This window comes from Heloderma suspectum, chromosome 3 (assembly GCF_057233095.1).
Source record: "Heloderma suspectum isolate Gila_16-S chromosome 3, 16-S_ref, whole genome shotgun sequence".
NCBI classification, from domain to species: Eukaryota; Metazoa; Chordata; class Lepidosauria; order Squamata; family Helodermatidae; genus Heloderma; species Heloderma suspectum.
Genome location: NC_139460.1, coordinates 185326164 through 185353200, shown reverse-complemented (window position 1 = coordinate 185353200; position 27037 = coordinate 185326164). Strand labels below are relative to the sequence as shown.

Here is a 27037-nt window from a genome sequence, read left to right as displayed (position 1 = left end):
GGAACTGGCCCATAGACGTCCTGCAGGACTCCAGGACATTTCCATATTGAAAAAATAATTCTTTAGCCAGAACCATCCTTTATGTCATATACCAATTTGATTTTCTATCAGTGGCAGGAAATAACCATTTCCTTTTTCTGCCTAACTTGGTGCCCTCACAGGAAAAGCAGCAACATAGGCTGGATGTCTGGAAGGCCATTCCATGGTTCTTGGTAAGGACTGTGGCACTTAGGAAGTCAAGAAGCCTTGTTCATTGGGAGTCCCAGGGATTGCATTGAGTTGGCCTACTATGCTGTTAGGAAGTTATGGGATTATGGTCCACTTCTTTCTGTGGGAGGGCTCCTTTAGAAGAGATTTGCATATGTTCACGAAGCAAGAATTGATCTTTTCTCTGCGGCATTTAATTGGAGAGTTCTGCAGAAGTCTAGTAAGAACTCTGTCTTCACCTGTAAGCCGGACCTAAAAGAACACTACTTCACTACATCCCAAAGGATCTAGAATGTTCTCCCGTATCTTGGAGAAAAATTGAATTCCTTAAAGTAGCTTCATGTTCTCAAAAGAAGGAGAGCATTCTTTCTCCTGCTGTGTGTTCAAGTGGTATTATAGGCTTGTTTGTTTATTTTAAGTATTTTTATGCTGCTCCTCATCCAAAAAGGCTTCTAGAGCAGTTTACATATAATCATTTAAACAAGACAGTCCCTGCCCACAGGCTTGCGATCTAAAAAGACATGACACACAAGGAAAAAGGAATTGGGAAGGAAGTGGGGGGGTTAATTCTTCTAGCAGGCCTGATGGAATGGTCCTGCTGTGCCACTCATCTCCCAATACAGCCTGTTGGAATGTCTGCTCGTGGTGACAGTTGAGGGAGGAGGAGCCTTCATGAGGGAGATCTTCAGTAGGCCTGGTAGAATGGCTCGTCCTTCCGTACAATAGATAAAGTGGGAGAGGTAATTAGGGATTCCCCGAATGTTGTCCTACCTCCCTTTCTCTATATTCATACTTCTTTTCTGTTTTGTTTTCATGGTTACCAGTTTCACAACTTTTCTTTTACAGTTTGCCCTTGTTGGCATTTGCTTTAGATTTTTCTGGTGATATTGTTGGAGCCATGGTTCATTCCCCTTCCATTCTGCTTTAAGAGGGAGATTTGCCTCAGCGGAGAACACAGTTCTTCTTTGTGGTCTCTGTGCATCACATATATGGGCTCTGCACCTGCGCAGAGCCTCGATTCGGGAAACTTCTATAGCTGAGAACATTTTGGTGGGAACCTTCCCCCACCTTCCTACTGCACATGTCCCAATGGGTTCCTGCCTATTCCCTCAGTTCTTCTTCGACTGCCATTGTGATTGCCTTGTTGGGAACGTTGTTGTCGTTGGAAAGTGTTTTTGTGAGCAGTAAATGATGTTCGAATCTTTTTAACTTGCATAAATGCATTCCTGATATGGCCCCTCATGTAGTCCTCTTTTAACTGTTTGCAACGCTTGCCCCAATAGACTTCATTATCTTTCCTTGCTGCCTTCTGGAAATCTGCATTCAGTCGTCTTTGACTTCCCATTTTCCTTTTGCTTTGGCCATTTTTCTCTGCTCCTCTATTTTGATAGTTTCACTTGAGAGCCACTTACACTTTTTCTCTGGCTTCCTATATGGTATATGCTCAACTGCTACTTCAGTGATGATCTTATAAATTTCCTGCCACAGTTCATCGGGCATTTTTTCCACTGTAACCAGCAGTTCCAGCCTATTTTTCACTTCACTTAAGTAAGTAGAAGGAATTTTGGTGATGTCAAACTTCCGTAGTGGTGCAGTCTTTTTAATGTTACATAATTTAACTCTGATTTTTGCCACCAACAATTTATGATCTGAACCACAGTCGGTGCCTGGATATATTTTGACCGCAAGTACTGAGCTGGTCCATCTATAATTGCATAGGACATAGTCAATCTGATTACGATAAAGTCTGTTTGCTGATGTCCATCATGAATCATGAATACATGGTTCAAACAGCAACGTTTGTGCTGTTTGAACCATGTATTCATGATTCGAAATTGATTTTCATGACAAAATTGTACCAAACGGTCACCTGCATCGTTCCTTTCCCCTAGACCAAATCTACCTGTGATGCCTGTCTCTACTTGGATGCCAACTTTTGCATTAAAATCACCCAGTATATAAACGATGTCTTTCTTGAGTACTGATTTCAGGGTTTCTTGTATGGTGGCATAATAACTTTCTATTTCAATTCTGTTGTGTCAGTCGTTGGAGCATAGGCCTGGACAACTGTGATGTTGAGGGGTTTGGCACGAATACGAATGGTCATAATTTGATCGTTGACCATCGAAAAACTTTCCACTGCTCGAGCAAATTTCTTGTTTGCAATAAACGCCACCCTGTTTGTTCTCTTAGTATCATGTCCTGAATAATAAACAATAAAGTCCTCTGATTGAAAAAAGCCATTGTCAGTCCAGTGTAGCTCGCTGACTCCAAGAAGGTCAATTTTTAGCCTCTCCATTTCTTGTTTAACAATATCCAATTTGCCTAGACTCATTACTCTGACATTCCATGTTGCTATTCGATGAATCTCTGTACAGTGCAGACCCCTACTTTCACCTTTGGCTGTATCAACAGCTGGGGTTCCTGCTGGATTTGCCCCAGACACATTATTTTTGCCATGATTACTTATCAGAGGCCCTTGCTCTTCCCCAGTAGCTTGTTGTGTACCTTTTGGCCTGGGGGCCTGCTGTTGGGTACCATATCTGATACTTTTGAGAGCATTTCCATAAAATTTTCTTGGCAAACTTTTTCCGGAGTAGGTTGCCTGGTCTTTCTCCAACCCTCCCCATTTATCCGGGTTTGGGACTGGCATGCACACAAGTGTATTTTTTATACTAAAAAAATAGTATAATCTAAAGCAATTATGGTGAAATAAAGGTATATTCTCTGTTGGCAGGATGTAGAATTCTCCAAGCATCAGTTAAACCATATTCCATCATGTAAGCTTGGAGTGCCAGTCTCACAGCAGATTCGGTCTTAGGAGAAGGTGTACTCCAGTCCCTTGATCATTTTAGTTGTCCTTTTCTGCACTTTTTCTAGGTCTACAATATCTTTTTTTAGGTTTGGTGACCAGAACTGTTCACAGTATTCCAAGTGTGGCCGCACCATAGATTTATATAGGGACAGTATAATATTGAGTTTTATTCTCAATTCCTTTCTAATTATGCCTAATATGGAGTTTGCCTTTTTACAGCAGCCAAACACTGGGTTGACATCTTCATTGAGCTGTCCACCACAACCTCAAGATCTCTTCCCTGGTCGGTCACCACTAGCTCAGATCCCATTGGGCTATACTTGAAGTTGGGATTTTTTGCCCCAATGTGCATCACTTTACACTTGCTTACATTGAACCGCATTTGCCATTTAGATGCCCATTCTCCCAGTTTGGAGAGATCCTTTTGGAGCGCTTTACAATCCCTTTTTGTTTTAACCACCCTAAATAGTTTGGTGTCATCCGCAAACTTGTCCATTTCACTGCTCACTCCTAATTCCAGATCATTTATGAACAGGTTGAAAGGCATTGGTCCTGCGAGACCCCACTATTTACTTCTCTCCATTGGGAGAATTTTCCATTTATTGCTACTCTCTGCTTTCTGTTCTGTAACCAGTTACTGATCCATAGGAGGACCTGTTCTCTTATTCCATGACTGCTAAGTTTTCTCAGGAGTCTTTGGTGAGGGACTTTGTCAAAAGCTTTTTGGAAGTCCAAGTAAACAATGTCTACCGGATCACCCCTGTCTACATGTTTACTGACACTCTCAAAGAACTCTAAAAGGTTAGTGAGACAAGACTTACCTTTGCAGAAGCTGTGTTGATTCTTTTTCAGCAGGGCTTGTCCTTCTATATGCTTACTCATCTTATCTTTAATAATGCCTTCCACCAATGTACCCAGAACAGATGTTAAGGTAATGGGCCTGTAATTTCCCAGATCCCCCCTGGATCCCTTTTTGAAAATTGGTGTTACGTTGGCCATCTTCCAGTCCTCTGGTACAGAGGCTGATCTTAGGGACATATTGTGTATTTTGGTTAGAAGATCAACAATTTCGTATTTGAGTTCTTTGAGAACTCAAGGATGGATACCATCTGGGCCCAGTGATTTGTTTGCTTTCAATTTATCAATAAGGTTGAGAACTTCATCTTTTGTCACCTGGCCTCAGTACCTCAGACTCCCTTCCTGAAAACATCAGTTGAGGCACAGGTATCTGTCCTGTATCTACAGCAGTGAAGACAGAGGAGAAAAATTAATTCAGCTTCTCTGCAATCTCTTTGTCCTCCTTCACTACTCCTTTAGCTCCATTGTCATCCAATGGTCCAACTGCCTCCTAGTTGGTTTTCTGCTTCTGATATAGTTAAAGAATTCTTTACTGTTGGCCTTGATGCTTTTTTGCATCTCTTATTGTCTGTTTGCATTGCCTTTATGCAAGCTTGTGCTGCCTTTTGTTTTCCTCACTTGGGCAAGACTGCCATTTTCTGAAGGAAGCCTTCTTTTCTCTAATAGCTCCCTTAACACTGGTCGTTAACCATGCCATTGACCTCTTGGACTTGGTGCTACCTTTCCTAACCTGTGGTATACATTTTAGCTGAGCTTCTATTATTGTGGTTTTGAGCAATCTCCAAGCATTCTGAAGGGATTTAATCCTCTTGACTCCTCCTTTTCCTTTTCACCAGTTCCCTGATTTTAGAGGAGTTTCCTCTTTTGAAGTCAAATGAGACTGTGTTGGACTTCCTTGGCAATTTTCCACATAATAGCACTGTGATCACTGTTTCCAATTGGTTCAACAACATTTACATCTCATACTAGTTCCTGGGCGACACCACTTAGGATTAAAACCAAGGGCACAATCTTTTAGGACATTGAGAAATTTAACCTCTTTTTTGTGGCTGGAACATGCATTTATCCAGTCAATGTGGGGGTAATTGCAGTTGTCCATTATTACAACACTTCCTTGTTTGGAGGCCTCCCTGATTTTGTTTTCCATCTCAAGGTCACTCTGAGCATTCTGGACTGGGGGACGACAGCATGTTCCTAGCACTAAGTTAGTTTTGGAGCCTGTTATTGTCACCCTCAGTGCTTCTGTGGAAGAGCCTACCCCTTTTAGGTGTTCTAGTCCGCTTGACACTATGCCCTCTTCTGGTCAGTGTTCCATTTGGTCAGCCATCCCCATCAAGGATGCTCATGACAGATGCATCCCTTATGAGGTGGGGAGGTCATTGTGGGCCTCTCAGGATTCGAGGTTCTTCGTCAGAAAGGGAGAAGTTCAAAAATATCAACATTCTTGAGTTGCTAGCCATGGAGCTTGAAACCCTTGAAAGCCTTCGATGTCAGTCTTCAGAAACAACATGTGCAGGTGGTTTCAGACAGCACCACTGTTGCCTTCTATATCAACAAACAAGGCAAAACAGGGATGGTATCATTGATGGACTTGATCATCAGAATCTTTGAGTGGTGTATCCTTCGAAGCATCTCCCTGACAGCTGTTCACATCGCAGGAATGGACAATGCTTTGGCGGATCACCTGAGTCGATCTTTCCAACCATCCCATGAATGACAGCTTCATCCCAAACTGCTGAATTAGATATTTCAATGATGGGGTGCCCCATCAACAGATTTCTTTGCGATGGAGGAGAACACGGTATGCAGATACTTTTGGAACAGAGCCGGGATCGGCTCAAAGTCCCTAGGGGATGCTTTCCTTCAGAACTGGAGTGTGGAGCTCTTCTTCATTTTTCCTCCATTCCCCTTACTGACAAGGGTGTTGACAAAAATTATGACAGACAAAATGGATTGTATCCTTGTGACACCTTGTTGGCCCAGGCAGGGATGGTTTGCTCTGCTCCTTCATCTGGCACAGAGACATTATATTTGACTGCCATCGAGACTGGGCCTGTTGCATTGCGACCCCAGCTGGATTCAGCACTTGGACTTCAGTACATTACTGTTGGCAGCCTGGAAGCTGAGGAGTCTGTGATCAACCCACCTGTCTCAGCAGCTGTTCAGATGGTCCTGGATTAGGGATGTCAGAGAATTCCGCCACGGATCTCGGTGAGGCCGAATGCCAGTGCATTCGGCCCCCCGAACTCTGTGGCGGAACGGCCTGCCGCCACCACCCCCCCGCGGATCCCCCCCGGGATGAGACTTACCTGGGGCGGATCTTCTGGGCGGCAGCAGCGGCGGCTGGTCTTCCAACTGGCTGCCGCCACCGCCATTTCCAGTCTTGTTAAAAAAAAAAAAAAAAAAAGACGTGATAGGCTATGTAAAGATTTACGTAGCCTATCATGGCTGGGTTTAAAAAACAAAACAAAACACGACTTGATAGGCTACGTAAATCTTTACGTAGCCTATCATGGCTGGGTGGGTTTAAAAAACAAACAAACCGCGTACGCAAATGCATTCCTTATTTGCATTCCTTATTTTTGGCCGTCTTGGTCTACGTAAATATTTACATAGACTATGACAGCGAAAATAAAGGGGAACGCAAATAGCGTAGCGGGCACTATTTGCGTCCCTTTTTGATTCGCTGTTTTAGCCTACGTAAAGATTTACGTAGGCTAAAACGGTGAATCAAAAAGGGACGCAAATAGCGCCCGCTACGCTATTTGCGTTCCCCTTTATTTTCGCCGTCATAGTCTACGTAAATATTTATGTAGACTAAGATGGCCCAAAATAAGGAACACAAATGGCGGCAGCCGTAGCCGCCGCCATTTGCGTACATGGTTTGTTTTGTTTTTTTCCCCCCAGAGCCCTCCGCAGCCGGAAATCCGGCTACGGACGGCTCTGGGCTGGGCTGGGCTGGGCCTGGCCGGCTGCTCCGCGGAGCTGCCACGGAGCACAGCCGGCCATCCAGGATTCCGGGGGGGAGGGACGGAACGCCTCCCCCCCCACCATCAACATAATCCGCGAAAAGTAAGTCACTTTCATACATCCCTATCCTGAATGCCGCTAGAAAGCCAGGCACAAGATTTACTTACGTCCACAAGTAGGCAAAGTTGTTGCTTTTGCCGCCTGCAATAGTTTTGATCTGGTTGATTGTTCGGTTCATCAAGTTTTACCATTTCTCTTGTCTTTGTCCAACAAGTGTCTCAAGTTGTCTTCTCTCAAGGTATATCTCGCAGCAATCTCAGCATCATGTCTTGAGAGATGGTTTTTCTACCTTTTCTCTGTGGTTAGACAATTTCTGCGTGAACTGTGAAATCTTATGCCTCCAGTACAGCCCACTGTGCCGCATTGGAGTGTGTCAGTAGTCCTTCAGGCTTTAACAGCCAAGCCCTTCAAATATTAGTGACTGTTGACTTGCATCTTTTGTCACGCAAAGTAGCATTTCTTGTAGTGATCATATCGGCATGGCATGCTAGTGAGTGGTCCACTCTCCGCATCGATGCACCTCACCTTTCATTGGGACAAGGCAATGCTTAGACCGAAGGTAATATCTGATTTTCATATGAACCACGACTTCATTTTGCCAGCTTTCTTCCCGTACCACACATCAGACCTGGAGTCAAGTGCATATGTTGGATGTTTATTGGGCACTGGTGTGCTAAAAGTCCCAAACTGAGGGTTTAGACAGTCGCCACACCTCTTCCTATGCAAAGGTGGTAAGAGGAAAGGTTTGTCATTACATCACAACACCTCTCCTCGAGGTGGTAGAGACGATTGTCCTTGCCTACAAGTTGGCTGGTCTGGACTTGTCCGGACCGGTTAAAGCTCATTTGGCCAGGGTGATGGGGACATGGCATTTAAATGGGAGATCTCCATTCTGGCCCTCTGTCATGCAGCACTGTGGTCGGGCCCAACTACCTTTATACGACGCTACTAGTTGGATGTACGGTCCCGAGCAGATTGTTCCTTCAGAAGGGCCATGTTGTCATTGGTTCTTCATTAGGACACCGACCCAGCGTAAGTGAGCTTGTTAATTTCCCGTATGTGTTATGCACAGAGACCATGAAGAAGAAGGACAGGTTGCCTACCTGTAACTGTTGCTCTTCGAGTGGTCACCTGTGCATTCACATCCACCATCCCCGCTTCAGTCTTGATGTTCAGATGAGCATCGGTACCAAGGTGTTGGTTACTGCCCTTGGTTCCTAGGCCACAATGGGATCTCACTAGAACTGAGGGAATAGGCGGGAGCCATTGGGATATGTGTGTAAGGGAAAAACTGGAGGCTAAAATTTCAGGGTCCTGGGCATACTTACTTTCAACAGTCTCAGCTTGGCGCTGATGTAGTAGGTGAGGTTCCTTCGAGAATTTGAGATAGAGTGTTCACATTCATTCAAATTCTCTTAAATTCTAAAAATAAGGACTAAAACTATGGCATAAGCTAAATGCATTTATTAAAGAAAGATAAAGAAAGTTGAACACATGTGCAAACCTTCCATTCAGCCAAGCAAAGATAAGACCTACTCACAAATCTTGCAGCGGTTTGCCTACCATTCATACCAAAGGATCCTCTTTTCTCCAGCAAAGTTTTGGAACCTTCTTGCAATACTAGACCCCCGTGAGTCCCTGAACTAGGAGAGACTCATTTTGTCTTCATCATAATCGGACTTAAATTCCTTTCCAAACTTGGTAACCTCCTTCTTAATACATATTCTGAAATTCTGAAATCTTTTGGTCCACGTCACATATCCTTCCCAGAAAGTCCAACCTTTCCCCCCAAAATTCCCTCCTATCCCTGATATATATTGTTTACTCCAAACTGAGCCTTAGTTCTCCTTTTATGCAATCAAAGGCTCCGTTTGCTTCCCTCTGTTTCCAGTCAGGGGAATGCCAAACCACAATGTGTTCTTTTCTGTGACTCCTTACCCGTTTGTTGTCGTTGTTAAGTCGTGTCCGACTCTTCGTGACCCCATGGACCATAGCACACCAGGCCTTCCTGTCCTCCACTCTCTCCCGGAGTGTGCTCAAGTTCATATTCATTTCATCGGTGATGCTATCTAGCCATCTCATCCTCTGCCGTCCCCTTCTCCTTTTGCCTTCAATCTTTCCCAGCATCAGGGTCTTTTCCAGGGAGTTTTCTCTTCGCATTAGGTGGCCAAAATATTGGAGCTTCAGCTTCAGTACCTGTCTTTCCAATGAGCACTCAGGGTTGATTTCCTTTAGGATGGACTGATTTGACCTCCTTGCAGTCCAGGGGACTCGTAAGAGTCTTCTCCAGCACCACAGTTCGAAAGCATCAATTCTTCGGCGGTCAGCCTTCCTTATAGTCCAGCTCTCACAGCCATACATTACTACTGGGAAAACCATAGCTTTGATTATACGAACCTTTGTTGGCTAGTTCCTTTATAAGAATACAGGCAGTTGGAAGGTTACAAGATAGCTCTTATCAGTTTATATACTGATAAACTATATATCAGTTTATCCCGATATACTGATTGTATATCCTGATATCCTGATTGTATATCCTTTTGCTCCCCTACTTGCCCTGTTGCATTTTAAGCATTACCCCACTAGAGCCCCCTTATACTCTAAACTCCCCATACCCCATATTGTACCCAAATGTAAATGGCAAGGCCCAAGAAAATCCTTACATGTGCAGTAGGATGGTGAGGGAGGGTTCCCACCAAAACTTTCTCAGCTATAGATGTTTCCCGAATTGAGGCTTCACGCAGGTGCAGAGCCCATATGTGTGAGTGTACAGATAACCACTTGAAGAACCACAGTTACAGGTAAGCAACCTGTCCTTCTGAAGCTGGCTCTGCCTTTCTCTTTACATGGAAGGAGCAAACCCAAAGGATCTAGAATGCCCTCCTACTTTCCCCAAGAAAAGGAATTTGGGGGGAACAGGAATTTATGGTAACAATTTCCCTTTATTACAAGACAGAGCATAGTCCTGTTGATAGGACTGGATTATAGTACCCTATAGTAACCAGTTAAGAATTATATCCTCCCATGTTATATGGTAGCTTTACTCAGTATTCCTTAAACTTTTGAATGTCCCTTCTATATTTACTTTAATTTGAAGGACCACCCATTTGCTGTTTGGTGCATGAGTTATGGTGATCTTTATATACAGATGCATGCATCTCACTAATGCACACAAGAATCTACGGAGTGAGATGAAAGCATATTCAAGATTCTTTTACCTAGAGAGTGTATGTGCTCCTGCCACTCCCACTGTCTTGTCTGGCTGCACTCATGTCAGTGCTGACCTGAAAGGCAGGAACTGTGAAACCTCATTAGCTGATGTTTGCATAATTTATCGTTACTCCCAGAGTCCCAGTATTCATGACCAGCTTGCAACTGTGTCCCTTTTCTGTTTCTCCACAGATTGTGTGTGCATGCATGCTGTGCGCGCGTGCATGCACGCACACACATGCACACACGCTGACTTGAATGGGGTCAGAGGACTCCTCTCTTGCTCCCTGTGCCCGCATGAAGTGTGAGTGAGAGAAATAATATAACTATAAGAGTGTGTGCACATTCCAACTGGGTTGTGGGCCATCTGACACTCTGCTTGTAGGTATCTTTTTATCACAATGCCCTTTCTCCTTCCATCTTTCTCTAGGGACCGTGTGGCCTTTGTGTGGCAGGCAGTACGAGACCACCTCTACCACTTGTGTGTTAATGCCATGGAGTATTGCTTCTTAGTGGAGAGGGCAGTGGTAGGGCTGTTACGGCTGGCAATCCGTCTGTTGCGCAGGGAAGAAATCAGTCCCCAGGTAAAGGTGGCTGTAGAATCTTGGCCCTTGTTGGAGGGGCTGCTGTCATGGTGTCTCCAGAATGCTGGCTCTCTTCTCAGTTAGAGCACAGAGTACCCATCATTCCCTCTGTTTCTGAAGTTCAGAGGCACATGCCAATCCTTTTGTAGCCATAATGGTACCATCTGTGCACAAGAGGAGAGGTATCAGTAGCCTTGGGGAACTCCAGGGTTTGTGAATGTACAAAAAATATTTTGGAAAAAAGAATCCGGGCCAGGGGTGGTGTGGTGGGAACAATCCAATGGTGACTGAGCATGCTCAATGGCCATGGAATCTTAAGTGAGTGTTAGGGTGTATGAGGGCATGGAATATATTCTCAGATGGCCTTGCTAGCCAAGCCAAACATTTTCATGTCCGCCATCTCCCCTCCCTCCAGTTGGTTGGAGGCAAGTGCTTCCCCAGCCCCTGAAACAGCAAAAGCACCCCCATCAACCTTCCCTGTTGGAAAGGCAGGTGGAGAGCATTCAGGCTTCAACTGCTGCTTGGAGAAGGGTCTTGGATCCCCAATGTCCAGAAGCAGCTGAAGGAGCCTCTCCCTCTCCCCTTTCTCTTTTCGGAAGAGTGTGGGTTTCAGCTTATGGTAGGAGTTGGGGCTTAGAGCAGTGGTTGAAAGTGCTTCCCCTCACTGCTTCTCTTTCCTGTAGATGCTTTCAACCTGCAGGAAAGAGTGAGTGAGAACCTTGGGCTTTGGCAGCTGTCAGAGCCTTCCTCCCAACCTTGGAGCTGGGAAGTGGGCCAGGATCACTGCAAGGATGATCCCCACTCACCTCTGCAGCTTCAGCTTTGGGAGAAAGGCTTGTTGCCCAGCATGCTTACCAGAGCACAGTGTCATGTTTGCCATGGTGAGTGTAATTGTTGAAGCCTGTGGAGGAGGCTATGGCTGACTGATTGGAACACTCCGCACTGCATCATTTTATTGCAGGTCCTCTTGTATTACAAACACTGGGAAAGTTCCCAAGATGGGAGCAGAAATACATAAAAGGGGAAAGCTGCCACACTCCACATGAAAGAAGTGAAGTGGGCAGGGAGGGGGGAGAAGCCATCTAACAGGATCCTTTTCCACAATAGGTGCAAGAACAGGAGGTTTAGCTTGTGACATAGTAGCATAGTTGGTAAGCTTCTGGGGAAATTCCCTGAGTCATGAGACATGAGCAACCTGATACTTAACTTTGTTTTTTTTAAAAAAAACAAGAAACTTGTGTTTGGCCTGCTTTCTGTTCTGAAGTGGAATAGTTGAAGCTATTGTATGAACTATGAGCTGTTTATATCTCATTGTCTTTGAGGCACACAGGAGTGTCTTATGATTATCACTGAATGGGCTTGGGACCAAGTGTGTAACTCAGACATCTTAGTGCAGCAACATCAAGAAGTACCCTCCTTCTGCATCGTTCATATCAGACATTGTAGTGGCTATAAAATGCTTGAAGTAATGCAAGCAAAGAGCAAAAATAAGGCCCTATGGTATTCACTATTGCTTCCCTCTGAGCAGGTGCTGCTTTCCTTGCGCATTTTGCTCATGATGAAGCCCAGCATGCTGAACCGGGCCAGTCACCAGATTGCGTATGGCCTTCATGAGCTTCTCAAGACCAACGCTGCTAACATCCACTCTGGAGATGACTGGTACACACTCTTTACTCTCCTGGAATGCATTGGTTCAGGGGTGAAACCACCCCCAACGCTGCAGGCTACAGCAAGAGCAGAGACTGACACAGGTAATGTTGGTCATTGGCAGTGACTCCTTTTATTGGGGAACCTGATGTCAACCTGTTAAGTTAGCAGCTTCTGCCTCTGGCTTTTTGCTTACCAAGCGAGATTGCAGAAAAACAAAATTTAACTTCAACTACCATAAATTACATTACCCATGTTAAAAGCCAGCAGTTTTGTCCCTTCCATTTTTTGCCATCCCTTCCCCCACTCCTTGTGATAAGATACTAAATACAGCAGCAGATGAAAGGCTTGGGCCTATTATGAGGGACAGCAACTTCCCCTTTGTTCATTTGAGCTTGTGTAGAACCACTATAGATGCAGAAGTGCGGTACTGATGCAAAGGGCTGAGTCCTGACACAGCTCTAATATACAGTTGTGCAATTGGTAACCTCAGTGGGAATGATACAAGGGATGTTTTCATGGACCTGTTGAAAGATGTTGGGAGTTAAAATTGTGTAAGCTCTTCCTCATTTTTGTTTCTTTTTGAAATTCAGTTACCCTTTATTGCTGGTTGTAACATGTGCTCGTTATATTGATGTATATACTTGCATTGTTAAGTGTAACCCAGGTAAGTTAGGGTTAAAAGAGCGTTTCAGGGTGAGTGAAAGGTGGGAGCGGCTTGTGTGTGTGAGGATTCTGAGGTTTTAAAAGGAGAGAGCTGACAGTTAGATAGGGCCTTTGGGACTGACACATTTACATCTAGTTGGTGGGGTTTTGGAACCAGGATTTAGAAGGGGTAGAGTAGGTAGTTTAGGACCACGTACAGATTGATTAATAACAATATATCACTCTTTTTGTATTAAATAATTTTTATTTGCTTTTAATACAAAATCCTATGTGTTTGTTTGGCTTATTGCACTGCAATTAGAAAATCTGTTTCCTTGTTACTTCTCCTGTATTGGGTAGAGGGAACCAGTTACGGATATTGGGTGTCTCTTTAACCCAGAGAGTAAAAGGGACAGAAGCTTTGTGTGTTAGTGAGGACAACTGACCAAAGTGGAGGCAGATGTCTTGAGGGGTTTTTCAGTTTCTACAGGTAGAAGCTGAAGAAGGTATACCCCAGGGCAGGAATGTCACACTGGTGCTCTATGCCTGATTGTTAAAATGCTGGATTTTACTGATAGGAAAAAAGTAAGAGTTAAAAGTGCCCGAGATGCCATCTAATCCCAAACTCTGTCAAAAAGGTATGACTACCTAGCACTCCACCTCACCCAGCCATCAGCCTACATGGTTCAGACCACAGTATGTTACAAGCAGAAAGCAGATGTGCCGATGGCTCTGATGAGCTCAAGAAAATAAGACAAGCCACACACAGGCTTCAAGAAAAAAACCCAGAAAATGAAATGTCCTATGCAATTTATTATTAAACCAAAAGAAATTATATCACACTTTGTGGTTCCGTTACTAGCACATTTTCCAAGTAAATACATTCTAAAAGTGTTCAAAATGTAAATATATTCTAGTCTGCTAGTCTTTCTGGAGGCTATGACTGTCATTAGCCAAATCTAATGAAATATGTCAGTTTTACATAGTTGCTGTCCCCTACACTTGGTTCAATCAGTGGTGAAATGTGAAGGGTGCTTTCTTTACCCAGCATTGTACTATAAGCAATTTTGTTTCTATTAAAAGGTTAGAAGTTAATTCTGTATTTTCTTTCAACATGATCTCTCTAACCAACTCAATAATACTACCATAGAGTCTAGTGGTACTGACCACCCTTAAGTAAGGTTAGAAAAGTTTCTAATGATGACAGCATAGTCCAGATTTTGGGGATAGAAGTGGTGGTCTCTCTGTCCCTATTCTTCCTTCCCTGAACTTGTCTCATATTTGATGAGATATTTTACAGAATTTTTATGTTGTGTTCAGTTTTACGTGAAGTTGGGTTAGCTACAGCTTAGCTCACGAAAGTGTGTAAGCCAGCTTTTTTCCCTTGCTTGTCATATTTGAAAATAACATTTATGCTGGGGAACAGGCACAATGAGAATCCATTTTTGTAATATTACGAAGTCACAGTCTTACAAGATAAAGTAGTTAGGATTTCTTTTTTCTTCTTTTGCTGCCCTGGCTATTTTTTATGCAAGGTGAAAGATTGGAAGTGTAATTTTACCCTGCTTCTTACACAGTTTTCACTAGCATAGCGGTCTGCTGGGATGAAAATAGGTATTGTATCTTTGTCTCACTCCATTATGTTTGTTTGTTAAAGGGGCTCAGTCAGACAGTGAGATCTATCACCCAAATGAAGCAAGCCTAGATCGTGGGTACACTTCTGATTCAGAGGTGTATGCAGATCACAGCAAGCAAGGCAAAATACATCGTTCTGTCACTGATGTGGATGTGGTAAACAGTGGCTGGCTTGTGGTAAGTTATACTTAGGGCTTCCACCAGCTTTATGGATGTCTAGATTGAAATAATAGGCTGTAGAGAAATGATTTTCCCTATCACAATCCTGTGACGAAGCAGCAGGGACTATTTTTATCTCCCAGTTCACAACTAGCCCAACTGTTCCACATGCTAGAAGTTCTTGGAATTTGCCTATGTGATGAGAAACTGTTCTTAGGCCTCCAAATATGGCAAAGGTAACCCCAGTTGTGTGTGAACAGTATCAACCTACCATATGCTACAATCAGTGACTGAGGCTGTCCTCTGAATGCCTCCTCCAAGGGAAGTTTGGAGGATGGCAACAAGGGAGAGGGCCTTCTTGATGGTGGCCCCCTGACTGGGGAATGCTCTCCCCAATGAGGTCCTCCTGGCACCAGCATTGTAATCTTTTTGGTTTTACATTAAGGCTTCCCTCTACTCCTAGGTATTTGATGGCATAAGATGGGGTTTTAATGTCAGCTCTGTTATTGAGTCCTGATATTGTATTGTTAATTATTTTTTAGCTGTTTTACATTGTTTTAAATTATTGTACGTTAAGATTTTAGATTATGTTTTTATCGTGTTATATTTTAGGGTTTTAATTTTTGTGAACGGCCCAAAGAGCTTTGGCTATTGGGTGGTATAGAAATGAAATAAATACGATGATGATAATGTGGTGTTTGACAGTGATGGGCAAACAGCCTGAGTTTGCATCGGATTGGCTTAGAAATGAGCCCACCTGCTTCCTCCAAATCTGGAAATGGTCAGCTTGTTTCCAACACAAGACAAATCCATAAGCCCCACTTTCTGTCCTGCCTTCCCTCCCTCTCTACTTACTAAGCTGGTAAGCAGCAGCATGCAAGCAGCAGGATAAAGGGGCCTTCTCTCCCCCACCGTCTTTAATGGTGAACATAGGAAGCTACCTTATTATTTATGTATTTATTATGTATTTATTTATGTATTTTTATACCACCCAATAGCTGAAGCTCTCTAGGCAGTTCACAACAATTAAAACCATAAAATATGAAACAATAAAATATAGATGATAAAATACAGTAGAAAAGTTTAAATGTTTAAACTATAATGTAAAAATAAAATGATCAAACAGAAGCTAGCAGCAAGAAATTTAAAATACAGTACCAGATAAAAACAAACTAAAATGCCTGGGAGAATAAAAAGGTCTTCACCTGGCACCGAGATGAGCACAATGTAGGTGCCAGATGAACCTCTCTGGGAAGCTTGTTCTACAACTGGGGTGCCGCTGCAGAAAAGGCCCTCCTCCTAATAGCCACCCACCTCACTTCTTTGGCAGGGGCTCCTGGAGGAGGACTGCTGCAGACTCTTTGTCCACCTAGCTCAGTACTGTTTGCATGGACCGACAGTGCCTTTCCTGGATTTCAGACAGGAGACTTTCACATCCCTACCTAGAGATGTTTGGGATTGAACCTGTGACCTTTGCATACAGCCCCTCCCTCTTCCCATTCTGGTGTCTGGCATACTCCTATTCAGCACTCTAAGCTGCCAGTATTTATTTATTTATTTATAGAACTTTTATGCTGCCCCATAGCAAAGGTACTCTAGAAACTTGGTATCATGTACAAAATATTTAAAATATATTTAATATAATATCAGCAATAAAAATAGTTAAAATACACCAAACCTGGTATAAGTGAATAAAATCAACACAGACAGGATGCAAAACTAAAAGCTGAGAACATAAAAATCCAATAAAAGCACCAAAAGGCTTTAAGGCTATTATTCTCCCTTAGAAAACCTGGGAGAATAAAAAAGTATTTGCCTGGCAGCAAAAAGAATACAGAGTAAGCATCAAGTGGACCTTTCTGAGGAGGGCATTCTGTAACTTGGGTGCTATCTCTGAGAAGGTCTTAGTGGCTACTCCTGCCAGATCTCACTTGGCAGTGGTACTCAGAGAAGGGTCTCTGGTGATGACCTCAGGATCTGGGAAGGTATATGTAGAATCTTTCAGGTAACCTGGCCCCAACCCATAAAGATGAGTTGGCTCTAAAGATTAAAGCAGAACTTTGAAACAAACTGCTGGCCAGTGCAGCTGACAAAAGTACTGATATAATATTTTAAAATTGCCCAGTCCCAATTAAGGGAAGGGGCTACTTACAGCCTGGCATGTTGCATAAAAACATCAGCTGCCAGAGAGGGAGAAACCTGATTTCCTTCCCTTTCCCTGCTTGCTGCTACCTATGCAGCAGTAGCCTGGTAAACGGAGTTAGAGAGAAGTGGCTAGGGTGTTTGGAAGAGCAATGGGTGGGAGGTGGGCTGAGGGGAGAATTCTTGTCAGATCAAAATCCACAACAGATCTGAGGCCAACATTGCAAACTCCCAAAGCTCATATTTCTAAGCCTGGAAATAATGAGTCTCAGCTACATCACTAGTCTCTGGCAACACTTACTCCTTCAGGTCCCAGGGAAGGCAAGTGGACCTGTATGGTTGTGTCTGAAGATGGCAAAAATAGGCCTACCATCACTGGTGTCCTGTCAAGTGAACTGAGTAAAGTGACCGAAAGCCAGCTGTCTCCATAGGGATCTGTTTCCATAGGGATACGAAAAGGCAACATATTAAGGAAGAAAGATCCCACAGCCTTGGAACAGCATATATAGCGGTAATTGGAAGTCACTGTGAGAAGCACAGCCCCTTCTCTTGGCTATAGCTAGAACTGAAGGATGCCCTATGTGACTCAAATATTTTCTGTTTCACAGGTTGGAAAGGATGACCTTGACAACCCAAAGAACATGGTCGGACTCTCCAAACTGGGCAGTTCTCCTCTGGTGAATCAGTACAGTCTGACTGTGGGGATGGACCTGGGACCACACAATACCAAGTCACTTATGAAGTGTGTAGAGTCCTTGTCTTTCATTGTGCGAGATGCTGCCCATGTCACACCTGAGAACTTTGAGCTCTGTGTGAAAACTATCCGCATCTTTGTGGAGGCCAGTTTAAATGGAGGTAAGGCCCGACCTTGTCTGTTATTTTGCTTGGATATTTGGCTGTGGAGCTCCAGGTTTGTTTGTTTGTTTATTTATTTAAAATATTCCTTGGCCGCGTTTCAGGGCAGAAGCCCTCTTAAATCAGTGTACAACAACAGCAATAGAAACAGCAATAAAAAGGTTATGTCCATAAGAACAGCAAGGAAGAAACCTACACTCTTTGGGTGACTTTTTAAAGGCAGATTGACCAAACCAGCCTTCTAGGCAAATCTCGCTTCTCAAAGAAGTTCATACCCACATATACACACACACATATCGCACACACTCAGACTCACATGGCTATTGGATACTGGCTTCACTTTATTGAAATGAGTCTCCCTCTCTTAAGCTATTGGTTGAGGTGCTGTGATGTCATGGAATGTTCATGAACACTCTATCTGCAAGTACAAAGGCCTGAGGAAGAAAAGGTGATTTGAGGTGGTGTGTGTTGAAGGGAAAGGTATCAGAGGAATCATAGAATAGTAGGGTTGGAAGGGGCCTATAAGACAATCGATTCCAACCCTCTGCTCAATGCAGGCATCCAAGTCAAAGCATCCCTGACAGGTGGCTGTCCAGCCTCATCTTGAATGCCTCCAGTTCTTTTGCACTGCTGTATCCAGAAAGTGAACCAGTGAAAAGACTTAGACGGTGCTGGGAGGCTTCGCATACCAAGTCTCCCCAATCCTGTTCTTCTGCCTTTGTACCTAAATGTAGGACTTGACATTTATCTCTGTTGAATTTAATCTTGTTGGTTTTGGCCCAGTGTTCCAGACTGTCAAGATGATGTTGAATATTGATTCTGTCTTCCATGGTGTTAACTATCCCTCCCTGTTTCATTATCTAAAAATCGGGTTATGTGAAAATTTGATAAACATCCCAGTGTGCCCTCATCCATGTCATTTATAAAAATGTGAGCAGCACAGTGCCTAGGACAGAAGCCCTGTTGCACACCACTCCACTTTCAGGTTGACACAGAGCACGTGTTATGATTGTTCAACATGTTGTGGAACCATCTAACAGAAGTATTGCCCAACACACAGATTCCAATTTGTCAACAAGGATATCATGAGAGACTTTGTCAAATGCTATGCTTTAATTGATGCATACTATGTCCAGGGCATTTCCATGTTCTGCCAAACTAGTAGCACTATCAAAAAGGGAGATAAGAGTGATCATAGAATCATAGAATAGTAGGGTTGGAAGGGTTGGAAGGGTCCTACAAGGCCATCGAGTCCAACCCCCTGCTCAATGCAGAAATCTAAGTCAGAGCATCTCTGACAGATGGCTGTCCAGCCTCATCTTGAATGACTCCAGTGTGGGAAAGCCCACTACCTCCCTAGGTCATTGGTTCCATTGCCATATTGCTCTAACAGTGAGGAAGCTTTTCCTTATATTCATCCGGAATCTGGCTTCCTGTAACTTGAGCCCATGATTCCGTGTCCTGCACTCTGGGATGATCAAGAAGAGATCCTCTCTGTGACAGCCTTGCAAGTACTTGAAGAGCGCTATCGTATCTCCCCTCAGTCTTCTCTTCTCAAGGCTAAACATGCCCAGTTCTTTCAGTCTCTCTTCATAGGGCTTTGTTTCCAGTCCCCTGATCATCTTTGTTGCCCTCCTCTGAACCCTCTCCAGTTTGTCTGCATCCTTCTTAAAATGTGGTGCCCAGAACTGGACACAGTACTCCAGATGAAGCCTAACCAGTGCTGCGTAGAGGGGAACTAGTACTTCCTGGGATTTGGAAGCTATGCTTCTATGAATGCAGCCCAAAATGGCATTGGCCTTTTTTGCAGCCACATCACATTGTTGCTCATATTCAGCTTGTGATCGACAACAATGCCAAGATCCTTCTCGCTTGTAGTGTTGTTGAGCCACGTATCCCCCATCTTGTAACTGTGCATTTGGTTTCTTTTTCCTAGGTGCAGAACTTGGCATTTATCCCTATTAAAAGTCATTCTGTTGTTTTCTGCCCAGCATTCCAGTCTATCAAGATCACTTTGAATTTTGTTTCTGTCTTCCGAAGTATTAGCTATCCTGCCCAATGTTGTGTCAGCTGCAAATTGGATAAGCATTCCCTGCACCTCCTCCTCCAAGTCATTAATAACAGTGTTGAAGAGCACTGGGCCCAGGACTGAGCCCTGCGGTACCCCACTCATTACCTCTTCCCAGTTTGAGACGATCCCATTGATAAGCACCCTTGGAGTTCGATTCTGTAGCCAACTGTGGATCCACCGGGTGGTTATTTCATCTAGCCCACTTTGAGCTAGTTTGCTCATCAGGAGATCATGGGGCACTTTGTCAAAAGCTTTGCTGAAGTCGAGGTATATTATGTCTAAAGCATTCCCACAGTCCACAAGGGAGGTGACTTGATCAAAAAATGAGCTCAGATTCGTCTGGCAGGATTTGTTCTTGACAAATCCATGTTGGCTTTGAGTCATCACTGCATTGTTTTCAAGGTGCTTACAGATGGATTGCTTTAGAATCTGCTCCAGATTTTTCCCAAGGATTGATGTCAGACTGACTGGTCTGTAGTTCCCAGGTTCCTCCTTTCTGTCGTTTTTGAAGATAGGGACAACATTAGCCCTCCTCCAGTGCCTCCTCCATGGGGCATTTCACCCGTCCTCCATGATTTCTCAAAGAGAATAGCCAGTGGTTCTGAGAGTTCTTCTGCCAGTTCCTTTATTCCTCTAGGATGCAGTTCATCTGGCCCTGGAGATTTGAACTCATTCAAAGTCATTAGGTGTTCCTTGACCATATGCCTATCGATCTCAAGCTGCAGTCCTGCCCCTTCAGCCTGTACTTCACCTTTGCCAGCGGGGTCATAGACCCTCTTTTGGGAGAAGACTGAGCCAAAGTAGGATTGAGCACTTCTGCCTTTTCTTTGTCATCTGTTATCATTTTGCCATCCTGATTTAATAGCTGAACCAGCATTTCTTTCCTCTGTCTTTTACTATGCACGTAGCTGAAGAAAGCCTTTTTGTTGCTTTCAGCATCCCTCGCTAACCTCAGCTCGTTCTCAGCTTTAGCCTTCCTGAAGCCATCCCTGCAATTCTGTGCTTCCTGCCTGTACTCTTCCTTTGTTGCTTGGCCTTCTTTCCACTTCATATATGTGTCCTTTTTTGTTTTCAGATCATCTCTAAGCTTTTTGTGAAGCCACATTGGCTTCTTCTGTTGTCTTCCCCCTTCTTGTTAGAATTGTTTGTAATTGTGCCTTGAGAATTTCCTTTTTTAAAAACTCCCACCCATCTTGGGCTCCTTTTCTTGTTAGAGTTGCTTGCCATGGGACCTTACTTATCATTGTTCTGAGTTGATTAAAATCAGCTTTCCTAAAATCCAAGGTACGCATTTGACTACACTCAGCTTTTGCTTCCCTTAGAACCAAGAACTCAAGTATAACATGGTTGCTTTCCCCCAGAGTTCCTGTAACTACTACTTTATCCACTAAGTCATCTCCGTTGGTTAGGATCAAGTCAAGGATAACCAATCGTCTAGTTCCTTCCTCTGCTTTCTGTAGGAGGAAGTTATCTGCCACAAAAGTCAGAAATTTCCTGGAGGGGCCATGTTTTGCAGAATTTGTCTCCCAACAGATATCAAGGAAATCGAAGTCCCCCATTACTACTACATCATCCTTCCTTGAAACATTGGCTATTTGCTTTTCAAAAGTTTAATCCTCGTTTTCTCCTTGGTTGGGTGGCCGGTAGTAGACTCTGACCACCAGGTTCCTTTTATTCTTTGCTCCATTTATTTTGATCCAGATGCTCTCGATGGGGCTACCAGGCTCATCCTCCTGTATTTCTGTGCTGAACAGTTCTGCCTTTTCTCCATCACCTATTAGTGTTTCACCCAAACAGCGGACCTACCCCTTAGTTCTTCTTGCTCTAAACATAGTCAGAGGAGCACATTTTTTTGTGTTCAGCATCCTTGCATGCTTTAGCTCATTCTGAGCCTTAGCCTTCATCCTTTATTATATGTCCTTTCTTCTATCTCATATACGTGTCCTTTTAATGTCCCAACTCATCAGGGAGCTCCCTGGCATCTTTACATGTCTCCTATTTTTTTCCTTTCCAGTAGAATAGTTTACTGTTGTGCTTTCAGCATTCCACTGTTCAGATCCCTGTTTTCAGATTTCTCCATCCCTTTCAGAGATTCTAACCATAAGTTCCAACTGTTCTCTGAGGGCTCTTAAATTAGCTTTCCCAAACTCCGAAGTAAATGTCTGACTATGCTCAGTTTTCACAGCCCTTGCTATCAGGAATTTCAAGATGACATTGTCACTGTCCCTCAAGGTTCACTCCACTTTTCCTTCACTGACCATTTATTTCCTGTCCATAATAGAAGGATCCTCTTGTTCCTTCCTCTATTTTCTGAGATATGAAGTTGTCAGGAAGGCAAGTCAATAATTTTTTGGATGTTCCATTCTTAGCAGAGTTTAGACTTCCAGCTGAATAGCTGAATTCTCCCATTACTAAATGGTCACTCACTTCTGTGGAACTCAAGAGCCCCTAGAATCTGTGCCTTGATCATCTAACTGATCCATCGATGCCAAGGCTATATTTGAAAATCTGCCTCTAAGCTCTGTTTGTCACTGCTATCAAGCTGTAGCATTTTGCTGGGGAGGAAGGACTATACAATTCATTACTCAGTTATTATATTTTGCTGTCTGACATCTAACTCTACTTGTCTGAGGCTATTTTATTTTTAAGAGATTGTCTTTTATTTGTTTCTGTTTGTTTTTGAACTAACCTCTGCCCTGTTCTCCCTACTTTACTATGCTTTGAAGTATTTTCTGCCAGCTATGATCAGTCTCGGTATATGTGAAAATATAGGCACAATCTCCAGGCAAGGATCTCTTGACACAATAAAATCTCTCACTCTGTATTTGTCCCTCTGACACACTTACACAGGGCCAAATTAGAGTTGGTGTGGGAGATCCATGATTAGCATCACTTGAACTCTTTAAATAATTAATTAGGATAACAATATGATAGAGTTGAAGATTGATTAAATTGCAGGTGGGGGTTACTCTCCCCCTACTATGCCATTTCTCCAATCTAAATCCACCACACTCACTGTTGAGAGCCACCTTGTGGAAATACCGATTCATTATTTTAGGAGAACTTTGGGAGATGGTGATTACAGATCTCCCATGCTAGCCCTCCCATGCACAATGCATTCTGTTAGTGTTGCCAAGGGCTGAGATGGGTTCTGTTCTTTTAAGAATGGCACAGAAATTAGAATCCTGTGCTTGAACTTTCATCCTTTTCTGCATCACTTGTGGAATTGTCTGTCCCTTGAAAGTTTCATGCATTAGAATTAGGCAGGAGTTGTACATAGATAACCATAACCAAATGATGTATGCTGTGTCCGTAGGGTGTAAGTCCCAGGAGAAGCGGGGGAAGAGCCATAAATATGACCCCAAATCAACACGTTTCAAAAAGAAAGCCAAGGAGAGCTCTCTGAGGCACTTGAGGGCCTCCAGCCAACAGCAGCACCGCTCACCAAGTGAGGATGAAGATGAAGATGAGAGTGTCCCTGCCAGTTACCACACTGTGTCTTTACAGGTTAGTCAGGACGTAAGTATAGCCAGGATTTCTTCATTGTCTTTCCCTGCTGTTGGTTTTCCTAGTTGCACTAGCTTTGGGACAAACTAGTTGTGATGTTGTTCATGTTGTTTGGCCTTGTGTGGCTGAGTTTTGAAAATAAATAGTTGGGGGTGAGTCAGATCCAGAACATGGGGGTGCCAATGGGAGCTTTTCTCCCATTGTGTATAGCGGGTGGCTGGAATCCCGATTCAGATCAGGACCACAGGAGGGATTAAGGGTCAAGTTGGCTCTCCCCACATGCCATGATCCCATTTGAGCTCAGGGGCCCCAATGCTGGCTAGTTGTAAAAAATAAAATGAAATGAAATATCTAGGCATGCAAGGCCAAACACTGTGAATAACATCATGTCTATTTTAGTCCTTAGTGGTGTATCTGCAGGGATTTTCCCTATATTTCATTTGATACTATAGAGTACTTTACTGGAAATGTACCCTCACCTGAAAAAGAACAATCTTATGCAGGAAAATCTCCTGTCAAGTATATACACCACTAAGTATATACACTCTTGAGGACAGCTAGTATCACAGTCATTGCTGATATAGCAAATGAGAAAAGAAGAAGCATGTGATGACTACTTTGAGTGGATCAGATAAGTACTATAGATACATTTTGTCCCCTTCAAAAGCCTCTATGGATTTAAGAATAGGACCATGTCAATCTGTGCTTAGGGTGACTGAGGAATAGAAGTAATTTTGTCACTGAAGGGGAGCCGAAGACATGATGTGAAATTTTGTCCAGTGAAGGACAAAAGAGGCATTGAAAGTTGACCAAGCATTATTTTTATTTGGAGGGTGAAATTGATGAGGAATTAGAGGTTAGAGTCATCTGATGTGAAGAATTCTGGATCTGTTAGATTAGAGCAGGATTAGGCAAAACGATTAGATTAGTGCAGGATTAGGCCTACCTAATGTCTTCTAGCTGCTAGGATTCTTGTAAAGAATATTGGAGAAGGTGGACCTTGGTCTGACCCAGCAAGGCACTTCTTTTGCTCTTAAGCAACAGAACATACTCAGGATCTCTTAACACAGATTACTTATATCTTAACTATTAAAGAAAATCTGAGTTTGCACTCTTGCCTTATACATTTGAAACACATTGGTGAACCATAGGGATCCTAGAAAAAGGGTAGCCCACCTTCGGTTAGAGGAATGCAGATATCAGGGGTTGCAGGGGTAGTGTTTGTGATGAACAGGATAGATTTGTGGAAAGATGCCAGAGAGTTAGTGGAGGTCAAACATTTCTTTCTCTGGAGATTGAAGAGTGTCATATTTCTGGCCTACATATTTTTGTCCTTTATTTGAGTATTTTGGTATTTCAGCAGTGGGCAACACCCCCCACCTCCACCCAGAAAGCCAGATAGTTTGAAGAACTAGGATTTGAATTGAATTGAAATATTGAATTATCTTCTTGTTGGCATGACTTCCGTAACCAGAACAAGAATCTCGATTGGGACTTTGGAATATACTCTGAAACTTGTAGATTTATTCCCTCAATCCTGCAAGGTTCCTTCCTTTTTGGAGAGTTCCTTTTGTATTGACACATCCGAAGTGGCCAAGGTGTTGCTTTCCCTTCATCCAGAGCATTGTCAAGGTTTTTGTTTTGTTTATAGATAAACAGATCAGTAGTTTTCTGTTACCTACCTTACCTTTTCAATTGCAGCTGCTCGACCTGATGCATACCCTTCACACACGAGCTGCTACCATCTACAGCTCTTGGGCAGAGGAACAGCACCATCTGGAGGCTGCAGGGAAGAAAATTGAAGCAGACTCTCGAACATTGTGGGCCAATTGCTGGTGCCCATTGCTGCAAGGTAAAAGCAACACATCCTAGGATGTTAGAAGATAGCAGCCATTTAAGTAGAATGGGGCATGACGTGGCTGAAGTTAGTTATGTCATAAGCCATCATGGAAGATTGGCATTAAACAAAAATGTAGTTAGGCACTCTAAAACTAGTGAGACAAGGAGCCAGATGTTGTGTGTTCAAAACATATCAAGGTCAGCTTCTGATGTGTGTTGACCAAAGCAGAGTCTGGTTTTTTGTTATACACTTAGTAATTCTTCGCCAGTTGCACACATGCACGCCTGAGGGGAGTTTCCAGTCAATTCCTATAGCATGATTAAACTTCACTTGTTGCTAGTAAGCAGCTTGCTCTTGTCCCTGCTTTTTCCCTTTCCTTTTATGTCAGGACAAGCATGACCACCGCCTTAATTTTTTTCCTTCATTATACTTTAAGAAACTCAAACGGTATTTTTCCTTTCTTTGGGGGAAGACTTTTGTGTCAAAATATGATAAGCATTCAAATGAAAACTTGGCTGTTCAGGTAGGCATTTGGGGTGGGTTAGGGTTTTTTAGAGCAATGTTGTTTTGTTCAATTGATTATGTAAATTTGTATTTTGTGTTGTTATTTGTATTGTATGCCATCTAGAGTGGTTAGGTAGCTGGCCAGATGGGCGGCTAATAAATCTAATAAATAAAATAAATAAAGTCCTGAACGCAAGATGACTCCCATAGTGACTCTTGTGATTGGTTACATTTGTGAACATGTGATATGAATTGCTCATGCAAACAATTCTCTGGACTGCAACCCTCCAGAATCTTGGCCACAGTTCAAGATTGCAGTGGAGTAAATCATATCTTTGGCTTTGGCTTTGCTATGTTTAATAACCATCCAACAATTCCATGCCTTTTGGGAGGGGTGTGAAGGTATAACTCCTTGTGGAAGGGTGAAGTTCCTTGGTCAAGAATTAAGTTTGTCTCATTTTAACTTGTACTCTGTACAGGTATTGCCTGCTTGTGTTATGATGCAAGGCGACAAGTGCGGATGCAGGCCCTGACCTACCTGCAGCGGGCTCTTCTTGTGCACGATCTGCAAACTCTTGATGCCCTGGAGTGGGAATCCTGTTTCAATAAGGTAGTACTGTATGCCTGCATCTGCAGGAAACAAGGCAGGTGGGGGAGCTTGTCTTTTCAGAGAAAGCAATGGGAGCTTGTGGAGGAGGACTGGACTCACCCTGATCCAGGTTCATACCCAATCCAGACACACTTTTACTTGAATAGTTTACCACCACCTTCTATTCCTTTTGTTCCCCAGGCAGAAGATGCCTCTTAGAGTGTAGAATACTTTGAAGATTTCTTGAAGGCAATAGACCTTAATAGTCACTGCTGGTCAGGGCTCTGCAACATTTCCCTATCTGCCACTCTGATAACCAGCAATGTGGAAGAATGGTCAAGCATTAGGGAGAGTTTTCTGAGCTACAAATTCACCAGTCAGAGCAAGGTTCCAATTTAGTAATAACTCACCTAAAGACTTAAAAGTCTTGTCAGATCCAAAGCATATACTACTCTTCCAATATGAGGGACTGACAGAGATCCATTTTTTCAGTCCTCCATGCTTGGAACAGGAGGGCCTTATCAGCTCCTTGGAGACAGAGATGAGTTTCAAATTAGAAAAATCCAAAGGAAGAATATTTTCTCATGGCCAGGTCACCTTTGAGTGAGGTTCCTGTATCAGTGGGTTGAATTGTGGGCTGGTTTTAGGCTCTCGATTATTTAATTATGGCTTGTGTTTATCTGCTGTTCTCTTGTATTAATCTTACTATATTTATTGTTTTTTTGTTTATCATATTATA

The 27037-nt window shown here is 43.3% G+C and overlaps 1 protein-coding gene across 13 annotated transcripts in view; it reads left to right on the top strand.

Annotated features, from left to right (window-relative positions):
* GBF1 (golgi brefeldin A resistant guanine nucleotide exchange factor 1) overlaps positions 1–27037 on the top strand; it is a 265435-nt gene that overhangs the window by 215846 nt on the left and 22552 nt on the right. For 10 of the 13 annotated variants that reach the window (XR_014788745.1, XM_084841345.1, XM_084841338.1 and 7 more), the window contains 7 exons: positions 10551–10704; positions 12233–12455; positions 14654–14808; positions 17541–17787; positions 23175–23377; positions 25067–25217; positions 26189–26319. Coding sequence is in view for 11 of the 13 variants with exons in the window: in XM_084841345.1 (XP_084697471.1) it covers positions 10551–10704; positions 12233–12455; positions 14654–14808; positions 17541–17787; positions 23175–23377; positions 25067–25217; positions 26189–26319 (1264 nt within the window). In the remaining 2 variants the exon portion in view is untranslated. The remainder of the gene's footprint in view (positions 1–10550; positions 10705–12232; positions 12456–14653; positions 14809–17540; positions 17788–23174; positions 23378–25066; positions 25218–26188; positions 26320–27037) is intronic. The other 3 variants (XR_014788747.1, XM_084841340.1, XM_084841341.1) reach the window with 1 other exon arrangement.